The sequence below is a fragment of the Phyllobates terribilis genome, unplaced genomic scaffold (assembly GCF_046119375.1).
Source record: "Phyllobates terribilis strain yellow unplaced genomic scaffold, ASM4611937v1 Scaffold_10__3_contigs__length_209671492, whole genome shotgun sequence".
NCBI lineage: Eukaryota > Metazoa > Chordata > Amphibia > Anura > Dendrobatidae > Phyllobates > Phyllobates terribilis.
In genome coordinates, this window is record NW_027362770.1 from 155,091,972 (window position 1) to 155,106,481 (window position 14,510).

At 43.1% G+C, this 14,510-nt stretch overlaps 1 protein-coding gene across 1 annotated transcript in view; it reads left to right on the plus strand.

The window, feature by feature from the left end:
- Positions 1–921: 921 nt before the first annotated feature.
- LOC141164579 (potassium voltage-gated channel subfamily A member 1-like) overlaps positions 922–14,510 on the plus strand; it is a 253,032-nt gene continuing 239,443 nt past the window's right edge. The window contains exon 1 of the mRNA XM_073649980.1: positions 922–4,871. Coding sequence (XP_073506081.1) covers positions 1,505–3,430 — 1,926 coding nt within the window. The 5' untranslated portion in view covers positions 922–1,504 and the 3' untranslated portion in view covers positions 3,431–4,871. The remainder of the gene's footprint in view (positions 4,872–14,510) is intronic.

Below are 14,510 nucleotides of genomic sequence, written 5' to 3' on the forward strand. Positions count from 1 at the left end.
GATAGTAGTGATATAGTAGTGATGATAGTAGTAGTAATATAATGATTATAGTAATAATGTAGCAGTCCTACTGATAGTAGTGATATAGTCGTGATGATAGTAGTAGTAATATAATGATTATAGTAATAATGTAGCAGTCCTACTGATAGTAGTGATATAGTCGTGATGATAGTAGTAGTAATATAATGATTATAGTAATAATGTAGCAGTCCTACTGATAGTAGTGATATAGTAGTGATGATAGTAGTAGTAATAATATAATGATTATAGTAATAATGTAGCAGTCCTACTGATAGTAGTGATATAGTCGTGATGATAGTAGTAGTAATATAATGATTATAGTAATAATGCAGCAGTCCTACTGATAGTAGTGATATAGTCGTGATGATAGTAGTAGTAATGTAATGATTATAGTAATAATGTAGCAGTCCTACTGATAGTAGTGATTCTGGTTATAACTACAGTAGTACTAGGAGTAATAATATTTGTAGTGATGATAATAAATCACATGTGACTATTGTTATTACAACAAACTCAGCAATCACAATACTATGAATAAGACTAATCCCAGTGTTCCTATTGCAGTCATTGTAATAAATGATATCAGAAGTAGGACTAATGATGCTCCATCTGCTGCTAGTCCTGACAGTACATGTCCCTGCCTCCATGCCTGATACATTTGGATACTTGCACAGTTGTCACTATTGTTTTTTCCCTTCTGACTTGATCACATAGTAACATAACACACTGGATTCCCCATCTTGGACACTTTGCACTTGTTGCTCCACACTTCTCCCCTGTGCACTTCTATGTCCTCTCCTGTCCCTCTTCCATGAGAATACTTTGCATTGCAACACAAGCACTGTGAAATACAATTCCCCTTCCTCCTCCTCCTCCTCCTCTCCCACCTCCCCCTTTATTTTTACAGAAAAGGCAGCCATAGAGTCAGCTTAAAATAACACCCCCCTTCCTCCCCATAAAGGCAGCAGTGCACAGAAGATGTATCTACAGATAGGTGTCTTCTCCTGCTGGTACCTTCACCTTCAGCCTGTTGCACAGAAGTGGCCAAGAGCTGTCAATCATCAGTTCCTGGGGTGTCTCTGTGGTGCCCCCTCCCTCAGGTTAGATTAATGCACGAGCTTGGAGGATAGAGAGGGAGAGAGACAGGAACAGATTGCTCTCTGGAAAGCCAGGCATCTGCTCCATAGAGAAGCTTGGTAACTATGGATGGAGGAAAGCAGCATCCTTGACGTCAGGATTAATGATTGGTCTCTCATCTGGGTTCCCTCTCCTTGTGTTATTTGTGTACACAGAGGTCTGCTCTGCTTCCACTCTCTTGCATATATATTCAGTATATTCCATTTTTTTTTTTTTGGAGATGATCCAGCACTAATTCCCATTGCACCCACCACCCCCTCTGTGTCTCTATCTCAGGGAGGGGAGGAGGATCTTCTGTGACATCCTGCAGAATGATTGGGGCTGATGAATATTTCATGTTTGAAGAATGGAGATTGCTTTGGTGAGTTGGGAGAACGGTGGAGCCCCAGCTGTAGCTGTCAGCACAGCAGCAGAAGATGGAGCCACGACCACCACCACCACCATGCCAGGCAGCACAGCAAGCAGGAGGGATCTGCTCCAAATCCCCAGGGCACCATCTTGGCTGAATGATTACAGTCAAGGGAGAGAAGAAGTCAGTGGAGAAAGCTGCCAGCAACGACCACAACAACATCATCATCATCATCATCAGAAGCAGCAGCAGCAATATCAGCCACCAGGGACCGGGCAGGCAGGAGGAGGAGGTGGTGGTGGTGGAGGTGGATGTGGAGGAGGAGGTGTGGGCGATCGCTTGCAAAGCAACGACATGATCATGAGTTATCCTGGCAGTAACATCAAGGACTGTGACATAGACACGGTGATCAGGTTGGATGAAGAAGAAGAACCCCATGCCCACCACCACCACCACCACCATAACCTGCCAGAGGAGGAGGAGGACCACCACTTTGACTTGGGTATCATGGACCACGAAAATAACCAAAGGGTCATCATCAACATCGCTGGCTTGAGGTTTGAGACCCAACTGTCCACACTCAACCAGTTTCCAGATACTTTGTTGGGTGACCCTGAGAAGAGGATGAGGTTTTTTGACCCTCTGAGGAATGAATACTTCTTTGATCGTAACAGACCCAGCTTTGATGGTATCCTCTACTTCTACCAGTCTGGTGGCAAGATCAGACGCCCTGTCAACGTTTCCATTGATGTTTTTGCAGATGAAATACGTTTCTATGAGTTGGGTGAGGAAGCCATGGAGAGGTTCAGAGAAGATGAGGGTTTCCTTAAAGACGAGGAGAAACCTCTTCCAAAGAACGAGTTCCAGCGCCAGGTATGGCTTATTTTTGAGTATCCAGAGAGTTCTAGTTCTGCCAGGGGTATTGCCATAGTTAGTGTGCTTGTCATTCTCATCTCTATCATCACCTTCTGCCTGGAGACCCTACCAGAGTTCAGGGATGAGAATGAGCTGCCCCCAACACTGTCCACGGTGCTGAACGACACCCAACAGCCTACTCCCCCCAGTGGGCTGACAGATCCCTTCTTCATCATAGAGACTACCTGTGTCATATGGTTCACCTTTGAATTACTTGTCAGGTTCTTTGCTTGCCCCAGCAAATCAGAGTTCTCCAAGAACATCATGAACATTATTGACATTGTGGCCATCATCCCTTACTTTATAACCCTTGGCACAGAGCTGGCTGAGCAACAGACTAACAATGGACAGCAGGCCATGTCTTTGGCCATCTTGAGGGTCATCCGGTTGGTAAGGGTCTTCAGGATATTCAAGTTGTCCAGGCATTCAAAAGGACTGCAGATCTTGGGGCAGACTTTGAAGGCCAGTATGAGAGAACTGGGGTTGCTAATATTTTTCCTCTTCATTGGAGTTATACTGTTTTCCAGTGCTGTCTACTTTGCAGAAGCTGATGATCCAGAGTCTCATTTCTCTAGTATTCCTGATGCTTTTTGGTGGGCTGTGGTTACTATGACCACAGTGGGCTATGGAGACATGAGGCCAGTGACTGTTGGGGGAAAAATTGTAGGTTCCTTGTGTGCCATTGCGGGCGTACTCACCATTGCTTTACCTGTCCCTGTCATTGTCTCAAATTTCAATTATTTCTACCATAGAGAGACTGACCATGAGGAGCAGGTAATTTTAAAGGAGGAACCTAGTAGTGCTCAGGGTAGTTGTGCTGGAGATCTGAAGAGGAGTCCCAGCAAATCTTCACTCAACAAGTCTGTAGTACACTTGGAAAATGTTGAGGGCATCAACAATGGAACTGGGACCTTAGAAAAGACTAACCTCAAAGCCAAGAGTAATGTGGACCTTAGAAAGTCCTTGTATGCTCTGTGTCTGGATACAAACAGGGAAACGGACCTGTAAGATCCCCCCTTAATCATCATCAACCAACGCAGCCCAAATGACCCTATAAAAAAAGTCACAATGGAAGAAGGGATTTTTTTTTGTTGTTTTTTTTTCTAACGATACGTTTTGCAATAGAAAATTTTGTCGTCTCTAGGTAGCGCCTGGACAGTATTTGCTGTTGGAGATAAATTTTCTTTTTTTGTTACAATTTTTTGCAGTATTTCCAGTCACTGATCTATTTTATAACTAATTTCATTGATAAATGTCAAAGTGATCCCCCACCCCCTCCTCGGAATATAAAAAAAAAATATTTTTTAAAATCAAATTGGGAACAAAAAAAAAAACCTTATATACATTTATGAAGACTCTTTGGATAGCAAATAATTAAAAAAAAAAAAAAGAAGAAAAATCCTGAAAATAAAAATCTATTGTATAAATATTTATTGGACATAATTTAATTTTTAAAATATATATATATTTTATTTATATTTTGTGAAATTTACATCACCGAGGTAAGAAAAAAATAACCCTTAAAAAAAAATAATAATTTACCTACACCTGTTGTGAACAAAGTTATGGTTGATTTAGTATGTGCAGTGCATTTTGGTGCTCTTGAATATAGCAGGAAATTTTTTTTTTTTTTACTTTGGAAAATATTGTATGGTTATATATAAATATATATATATATTTGTGAGCCTTAATTTATTAATTGATGTAGATTTATTTCTTTACGAAAAAAACAAAAAACTTTATTAAAAATGTTAACGCTACCTAATCTCAGTTTGATACTCCTTTTTTAAAAAAATAAAAAATAAATAATAATAATAATAGGGGATTTTTTTTTTCCCCAAAAAATAAATGCACCCACTGTTAAAAATATATAAATAAAAAAAAATGAAAAAATATTTCTAATGATATTTTTTTAAGTCTTCGAGACACAGATAAAATAAATTCTGAATCTATAGCCTACAACCAAATACAGTAGCAATGGTCTACATCAACCTTCCTATAGTTCTGCGCTGGGTAATTTATGGTGAACAGACGCTCGGCTCGGTCCATGGATCAAATCCCTCTTGTTATTTTTGTGTCATACACAGAAAGTAAAGAGAACATCATTTTGCACTTGACATCCTGCTCAGTTCCATTACTTTCAATGTGGAGAAGTATGGAAGGGATAGTAAAGGAGGGGGCTGGGCTGGTGGGAGGGGGGGGATTGAGTATTGCAAAAACTCATCTCAAAGTAACCCTTCAAGCTTCAAGACCCAAGATCTCCTCCCTCTGTGATTACAAAAAAAAACTTTTTACATGGATGGAAAAAAAAAAAGAAATTATCTTCTAGACCAATGGAATGAATTTATCCACAAAGATCCAAGAGAGCTGCTATGGCTTCCAAAGACTTGGAAGAAGACCACTTGAATCAAGACTGAACCTGCCCAAGACTGGAGATGTCACACAACAGGTTGGTTCATTTTTTTTTTTCCTTTTATATTCCTGATGTCATAGGGGATTTTTATTGTATATATACGTATATGTATGTCATGTGATGGTGGGCGACAATAATGACCCAGTCTGGTCTTATGGTGGTAAACCCAAAGCTGAAGAAGGAGCAGAATTGGTTAATAGGCCTCATCCATAAAAATACAATAAGCATACATTTTTATTTCATTATTTTTATTTGTCTTATTGGAGTTTAATTTCTTGTTTGTTTGTTTTTTTTCTTTTTTTCTGTAGCAAATGTAAAAAATAATAGAGGAGGGGTAATTACTAGAGGAGCAGGAAGCTCGTGGTGTGTGCAGTTTGTAGGGCAGATCTACTCCGAATGCCTACGGCTGCATCATACAGTATGTGACTCTGAGCCGGCTGCATCATACAGTATGTGACTCTGAGCCGGCTGCATCATACAGTATGTGACTCTGAGCCGGCTGCATCATACAGTATGTGACTCTGAGCCGGCTGCATCATACCGTATGTGACTCTGAGCCTGCTGCATCATACGGTATGTGACTCTGAGCCGGCTGCATCATACAGTATGTGACTCTGAGCCGGCTGCATCATACGGTATGTGACTCTGAGCCGGCTGCATCATACAGTATGTGACTCTGAGCCGGCTGCATCATACAGTATGTGACTCTGAGCCGGCTGCATCATACAGTATGTGACTCTGAGTCGGCTGCATCATACGGTATGTGACTCTGAGCCGGCTGCATCATACAGTATGTGACTCTGAGCCGGCTGCATCATACGGTATGTGACTCTGAGCCGGCTGCATCATACGGTATGTGACTCTGAGCCGGCTGCATCATACAGTATGTGACTCTGAGCCGGCTGCATCATACAGTATGTGACTGAGCCGGCTGCATCATACAGTATGTGACTCTGAGCCGGCTGCATCATACAGTATGTGACTCTGAGCCGGCTGCATCATACAGTATGTGACTGAGCCGGCTGCATCATACAGTATGTGACTCTGAGCCGGCTGCATCATACAGTATGTGACTCTGAGCCGGCTGCATCATACAGTATGTGACTGAGCCGGCTGCATCATACGGTATGTGACTCTGAGCCGGCTGCATCATACAGTATGTGACTCTGAGCCGGCTGCATCATACCGTATGTGACTCTGAGCCTGCTGCATCATACAGTAAGTGACTCTGAGCCGGCTGCATCATACAGTATGTGACTCTGAGCCGGCTGCATCATACAGTATGTGACTCTGAGCCGGCTGCATCATACAGTATGTGACTCTGAGCCTGCTGCATCATACAGTATGTGACTCTGAGCCGGCTGCATCATACGGTATGTGACTCTGAGCCGGCTGCATCATACAGTATGTGACTCTGAGCCGGCTGCATCATACAGTATGTGGCTCTGAGCCGGCTGCATCATACGGTATGTGACTCTGAGCCGGCTGCATCATACGGTATGTGACTCTGAGCCGGCTGCATCATACGGTATGTGACTCTGAGCCGGCTGCATCATACAGTATGTGACTCTGAGCCGGCTGCATCATACAGTATGTGACTCTGAGCCTGCTGCATCATACAGTATGTGACTCTGAGCCGGCTGCATCATACAGTATGTGACTCTGAGCCGGCTGCATCATACAGTATGTGACTCTGAGCCGGCTGCATCATACAGTATGTGACTCTGAGCCGGCTGCATCATACAGTATGTGACTCTGAGCCGGCTGCATCATACGGTATGTGACTCTGAGCCGGCTGCATCATACGGTATGTGACTCTGAGCCGGCTGCATCATACAGTATGTGACTCTGAGCCGGCTGCATCATACAGTATGTGACTCTGAGCCGGCTGCATCATACAGTATGTGACTCTGAGCCGGCTGCATCATACAGTATGTGACTCTGAGCCGGCTGCATCATACAGTATGTGACTCTGAGCCGGCTGCATCATACAGTATGTGACTCTGAGCCGGCTGCATCATACAGTATGTGACTCTGAGCCGGCTGCATCATACGGTATGTGACTCTGAGCCGGCTGCATCATACAGTATGTGACTCTGAGCCGGCTGCATCATACAGTATGTGACTCTGAGCCGGCTGCATCATACAGTATGTGACTCTGAGCCGGCTGCATCATACGGTATGTGACTCTGAGCCGGCTGCATCATACAGTATGTGACTCTGAGCCGGCTGCATCATACGGTATGTGACTCTGAGCCGGCTGCATCATACAGTATGTGACTCTGAGCCGGCTGCATCATACAGTATGTGACTCTGAGCCGGCTGCATCATACAGTATGTGACTCTGAGCCGGCTGCATCATACAGTATGTGACTCTGAGCCGGCTGCATCATACGGTATGTGACTCTGAGCCGGCTGCATCATACGGTATGTGACTCTGAGCCGGCTGCATCATACCGTATGTGACTCTGAGCCGGCTGCATCATACGGTATGTGACTCTGAGCCGGCTGCATCATACAGTATGTGACTCTGAGCCTGCTGCATCATACGGTATGTGACTCTGAGCCTGCTGCATCATACAGTATGTGACTCTGAGCCGGCTGCATCATACAGTATGTGACTCTGAGCCGGCTGCATCATACAGTATGTGACTCTGAGCCGGCTGCATCATACGGTATGTGACTCTGAGCCGGCTGCATCATACGGTATGTGACTCTGAGCCGGCTGCATCATACAGTATGTGACTCTGAGCCGGCTGCATCATACGGTATGTGACTCTGAGCCTGCTGCATCATACAGTATGTGACTCTGAGCCGGCTGCATCATACAGTATGTGACTCTGAGCCGGCTGCATCATACAGTATGTGACTCTGAGCCGGCTGCATCATACAGTATGTGACTCTGAGCCGGCTGCATCATACCGTATGTGACTCTGAGCCGGCTGCATCATACAGTATGTGGCTCTGAGCCGGCTGCATCATACGGTATGTGACTCTGAGCCGGCTGCATCATACAGTATGTGACTCTGAGCCGGCTGCATCATACAGTATGTGACTCTGAGCCGGCTGCATCATACAGTATGTGACTCTGAGCCGGCTGCATCATACAGTATGTGACTCTGAGCCGGCTGCATCATACAGTATGTGACTCTGAGCCGGCTGCATCATACAGTATGTGACTCTGAGCCGGCTGCATCATACGGTATGTGACTCTGAGCCGGCTGCATCATACAGTATGTGACTCTGAGCCGGCTGCATCATACAGTATGTGACTCTGAGCCGGCTGCATCATACAGTATGTGACTCTGAGCCGGCTGCATCATACGGTATGTGACTCTGAGCCGGCTGCATCATACAGTATGTGACTCTGAGCCGGCTGCATCATACAGTATGTGACTCTGAGCCGGCTGCATCATACAGTATGTGACTCTGAGCCGGCTGCATCATACAGTATGTGACTCTGAGCCGGCTGCATCATACAGTATGTGACTCTGAGCCGGCTGCATCATACAGTATGTGACTCTGAGCCGGCTGCATCATACAGTATGTGACTCTGAGCCGGCTGCATCATACAGTATGTGACTCTGAGCCGGCTGCATCATACGGTATGTGACTCTGAGCCGGCTGCATCATACGGTATGTGACTCTGAGCCGGCTGCATCATACGGTATGTGACTCTGAGCCGGCTGCATCATACAGTATGTGACTCTGAGCCGGCTGCATCATACAGTATGTGGCTCTGAGCCGGCTGCATCATACAGTATGTGACTCTGAGCCGGCTGCATCATACCGTATGTGACTCTGAGCCGGCTGCATCATACAGTATGTGACTCTGAGCCGGCTGCATCATACAGTATGTGACTCTGAGCCGGCTGCATCATACAGTATGTGACTCTGAGCCGGCTGCATCATACAGTATGTGACTCTGAGCCGGCTGCATCATACAGTATGTGACTCTGAGCCGGCTGCATCATACAGTATGTGACTCTGAGCCGGCTCCATCATACAGTATGTGACTCTGAGCCGGCTGCATCATACAGTATGTGACTCTGCGCCGGCTGCATCATACAGTATGTGACTCTGAGCCGGCTGCATCATACAGTATGTGACTCTGAGCCGGCTGCATCATACAGTATGTGACTCTGAGCCGGCTGCATCATACAGTATGTGACTCTGAGCCGGCTGCATCATACGGTATGTGACTCTGAGCCGGCTGCATCATACGGTATGTGACTCTGAGCCGGCTGCATCATACAGTATGTGACTCTGAGCCGGCTGCATCATACAGTATGTGACTCTGAGCCGGCTGCATCATACAGTATGTGACTCTGCGCCGGCTGCATCATACAGTATGTGACTCTGAGCCGGCTGCATCATACAGTATGTGACTCTGAGCCGGCTGCATCATACAGTATGTGACTCTGAGCCGGCTGCATCATACAGTATGTGACTCTGAGCCGGCTGCATCATACAGTATGTGACTCTGAGCCGGCTGCATCATACGGTATGTGACTCTGAGCCGGCTGCATCATACGGTATGTGACTCTGAGCCGGCTGCATCATACAGTATGTGACTCTGAGCCGGCTGCATCATACGGTATGTGACTCTGAGCCGGCTGCATCATACAGTATGTGACTCTGAGCCGGCTGCATCATACGGTATGTGACTCTGAGCCGGCTGCATCATACAGTATGTGACTCTGAGCCGGCTGCATCATACAGTATGTGACTCTGAGCCGGCTGCATCATACAGTATGTGACTCTGAGCCGGCTGCATCATACAGTATGTGACTCTGAGCCGGCTGCATCATACGGTATGTGACTCTGAGTTGGCTGCATCATACGCTATGTGACTCTGAGCCGGCTGCATCATACAGTATGTGACTCTGAGCCGGCTGCATCATACAGTATGTGACTCTGAGCCGGCTGCATCATACGGTATGTGACTCTGAGCCGGCTGCATCATACGGTATGTGACTCTGAGCCGGCTGCATCATACAGTATGTGACTCTGAGCCGGCTGCATCATACAGTATGTGACTCTGAGCCGGCTGCATCATACAGTATGTGGCTCTGAGCCGGCTGCATCATACAGTATGTGACTCTGAGCCGGCTGCATCATACAGTATGTGACTCTGAGCCGGCTGCATCATACAGTATGTGACTCTGAGCCGGCTGCATCATACAGTATGTGACTCTGAGCCGGCTGCATCATACAGTATGTGACTCTGAGCCGGCTGCATCATACAGTATGTGGCTCTGAGCCGGCTGCATCATTCAGTATGTGACTCTGAGCCGGCTGCATCATACAGTATGTGACTCTGAGCCGGCTGCATCATACGGTATGTGACTCTGAGCCGGCTGCATCATACGGTATGTGACTCTGAGCCGGCTGCATCATACGGTATGTGACTCTGAGCCGGCTGCATCATACGGTATGTGACTCTGAGCCGGCTGCATCATACGGTATGTGACTCTGAGCCGGCTGCATCATACAGTATGTGACTCTGAGCCGGCTGCATCATACAGTATGTGATTCTGAGCCGGCTGCATCATACAGTATGTGACTCTGAGCCGGCTGCATCATACAGTATGTGACTCTGAGCCGGCTGCATCATACAGTATGTGACTCTGAGCCGGCTGCATCATACAGTATGTGACTCTGAGCCGGCTGCATCATACAGTATGTGACTCTGAGCCGGCTGCATCATACGGTATGTGACTCTGAGCCGGCTGCATCATACAGTATGTGACTCTGAGCCGGCTGCATCATACGGTATGTGACTCTGAGCCTGCTGCATCATACAGTATGTGACTCTGAGCCGGCTGCATCATACGGTATGTGACTCTGAGCCGGCTGCATCATACAGTATGTGACTCTGAGCCTGCTGCATCATACGGTATGTGACTCTGAGCCGGCTGCATCATACGGTATGTGACTCTGAGCCGGCTGCATCATACAGTATGTGACTCTGAGCCGGCTGCATCATACAGTATGTGACTCTGAGCCGGCTGCATCATACGGTATGTGACTCTGAGCCTGCTGCATCATACAGTATGTGACTCTGAGCCGGCTGCATCATACAGTATGTGACTCTGAGCCGGCTGCATCATACGGTATGTGACTCTGAGCCGGCTGCATCATACAGTATGTGACTCTGAGCCGGCTGCATCATACAGTATGTGACTCTGAGCCTGCTGCATCATACGGTATGTGACTCTGAGCCGGCTGCATCATACGGTATGTGACTCTGAGCCGGCTGCATCATACAGTATGTGACTCTGAGCCGGCTGCATCATACGGTATGTGACTCTGAGCCGGCTGCATCATACAGTATGTGACTCTGAGCCGGCTGCATCATACGGTATGTGACTCTGAGCCGGCTGCATCATACGGTATGTGACTCTGAGCCGGCTGCATCATACGGTATGTGACTCTGAGCCGGCTGCATCATACAGTATGTGACTCTGAGCCGGCTGCATCATACGGTATGTGACTCTGAGCCGGCTGCATCATACGGTATGTGACTCTGAGCCGGCTGCATCATACGGTATGTGACTCTGAGCCGGCTGCATCATACAGTATGTGACTCTGAGCCGGCTGCATCATACAGTATGTGGCTCTGAGCCGGCTGCATCATACAGTATGTGACTCTGAGCCGGCTGCATCATACAGTATGTGACTCTGAGCCGGCTGCATCATACGGTATGTGACTCTGAGCCGGCTGCATCATACAGTATGTGGCTCTGAGCCGGCTGCATCATACGGTATGTGACTCTGAGCCGGCTGCATCATACAGTATGTGACTCTGAGCTGGCTGCATCATACAGTATGTGACTCTGAGCCGGCTGCATCATACGGTATGTGACTCTGAGCCGGCTGCATCATACAGTATGTGACTCTGAGCCGGCTGCATCATACAGTATGTGACTCTGAGCCGGCTGCATCATACGGTATGTGACTCTGAGCCGGCTGCATCATACGGTATGTGACTCTGAGCCGGCTGCATCATACAGTATGTGACTCTGAGCCGGCTGCATCATACAGTATGTGGCTCTGAGCCGGCTGCATCATACAGTATGTGACTCTGAGCCGGCTGCATCATACAGTATGTGACTCTGAGCCGGCTGCATCATACGGTATGTGACTCTGAGCCGGCTGCATCATACAGTATGTGACTCTGAGCCGGCTGCATCATACAGTATGTGGCTCTGAGCCGGCTGCATCATACAGTATGTGACTCTGAGCCGGCTGCATCATACAGTATGTGACTCTGAGCCGGCTGCATCATACAGTATGTGACTCTGAGCCGGCTGCATCATACAGTATGTGACTCTGAGCCGGCTGCATCATACAGTATGTGACTCTGAGCCGGCTGCCAATCACTGCGAGTATATACAGGGGAAGTCTGCTGTATTCTACCTATTATCTATCATCTATTATCTATCTATTATATATTATCTATCTATCTATTATCTATCATCTATCTATCATCTATCTATTATCTATATATTATCTATCTATCTATTATCTATGATCTATCTATTATCTATCATCTATCTATCTATTATCTATCATCTATTATCTATCTATCTATTATCTATCTATTATATATTATCTATCTATCTATTATCTATCATCTATCATCTATCTATTATCTATATATTATCTATCTATCTATTATCTATCATCTGTCTATTATCTATCATCTATCTATCTATTATCTATCATCTATCTATAATCTATCTATCTATTATCTATCTATTAGCTATCATCTATTATCTATCTATTATCTATCTATTATCTATCTATTATATATTATCTATCTATTATCTATCATCTATCTATTATCTATCATCTATCTATCTATTATCTATCATCTATCTATCTATCATCTATCTATTATCTATCTATTATCTATCTATTATCTATTATCTATCTATCATCTATCTATTATCTATCTATCTATCATCTATCTATTATCTATCTATCATCTATCTATTATCTATTTATTATCTATCTATCATCTATCTTTTATCTATTATCTATCTATTATCTATCTATCATCTATCTATATATTATCTATCTATCATCTATCTATTATCTATCTATCTATCTATTATCTATCATCTATCTATTATCTATCTATTATCTATTTATTATCTATCTATCATCTATCTTTTATCTATCTATTATCTATTATCCATCATCTATCTATTATCTATCTATCATCTATCTATTATCTATCTATTATCTATCTATATATTATCTATCATCTATCTATTATCTATCTATTATCTACCTATTATCTATCTATTATCTATCTATTATCTATCATCTATCTATTATCTATCTATTATCTATCTATCTATCATCTATCTATTATCTATCTTCTATCTATCTATCTATCTATTATCTATCTATCTATTATCTATCTATCTATTATCTATCATCTATCTATTATGTATCATCTATCTATTATCTATCATCTATCTATTATCTATCTATCTATCTATTATCTATCATCTATCTATCATCTATCTATCATCTATCTTTTATCTATTATCTATCTATTATCTATCTATCATCTATCTTTTATCTATTATCTATCTATATATTATCTATCTATCATCTATCTATTATCTATCTATTATTTATCTATTATCCATCTATTATCTATCTATTATCTATCTATTATCTATCATCTATCTATTATCTATATATTATCTATCATCTATCTATCTATCTATTATCTATCATATATCTATTATCTATCTATTATCTATCTATCAATCTATCTATTATCTATCTATTATCTATCTATCATCTCTTTTATCTATTATCTATCTATTATCTATCTATAATCTATCTATATATTATCTATCATCTGTCATCTATCTATCATCTATCTATCATCTATCAATTATCTATCTATCATCTATCTTTTATCTATCTATTATCTATCTATCATCTATCCATCTGTTATCTATCTATTATCTATCTATTATCTATCATCTATCTATCATCTATCTATTATCTATCTATTATCTATCATCTATCTATCATCTATCTATGTATTATCTATCTATTATCTATCTATTATCTATCTATCATCTATCTATCTATTATCTATCATCTATCAATTATCTATCTATTATCTATCTATTATCTATCTATTATCTATCTTTCATCTATCTATTATCTATCTATTATCTGTCATCTGTCTATTATCTATTATCTATCTATTATCCATCTATTATCTATCTATCTATTATCTATCTCTCTATTATCTATCTATTATCTATCATCTATCTATTATCTATCTATTATCTATTATCTATCATCTATCTATCATCTATCTATTATCTATCTATTATCTATCTATCTATGATCTATTATCTATCTATTATCATCTATCTATCATCTATCTATCATCTATCTATTATCTATCTATTATCTATCTATTATCTATCTATCTATTATCTATCTATTATCTATCTATCATCTATCTATCATCTATCTATCTATCTATTATCTATCATATATCTATTATCTATCTATTATCTATCTATATATTATCTATTATATATGTATTATCTATCTATCAATCTATCTATTATCTATCTATCTATCTATCTATTATCTATCTATCATCTCTTTTATCTATTATCTATC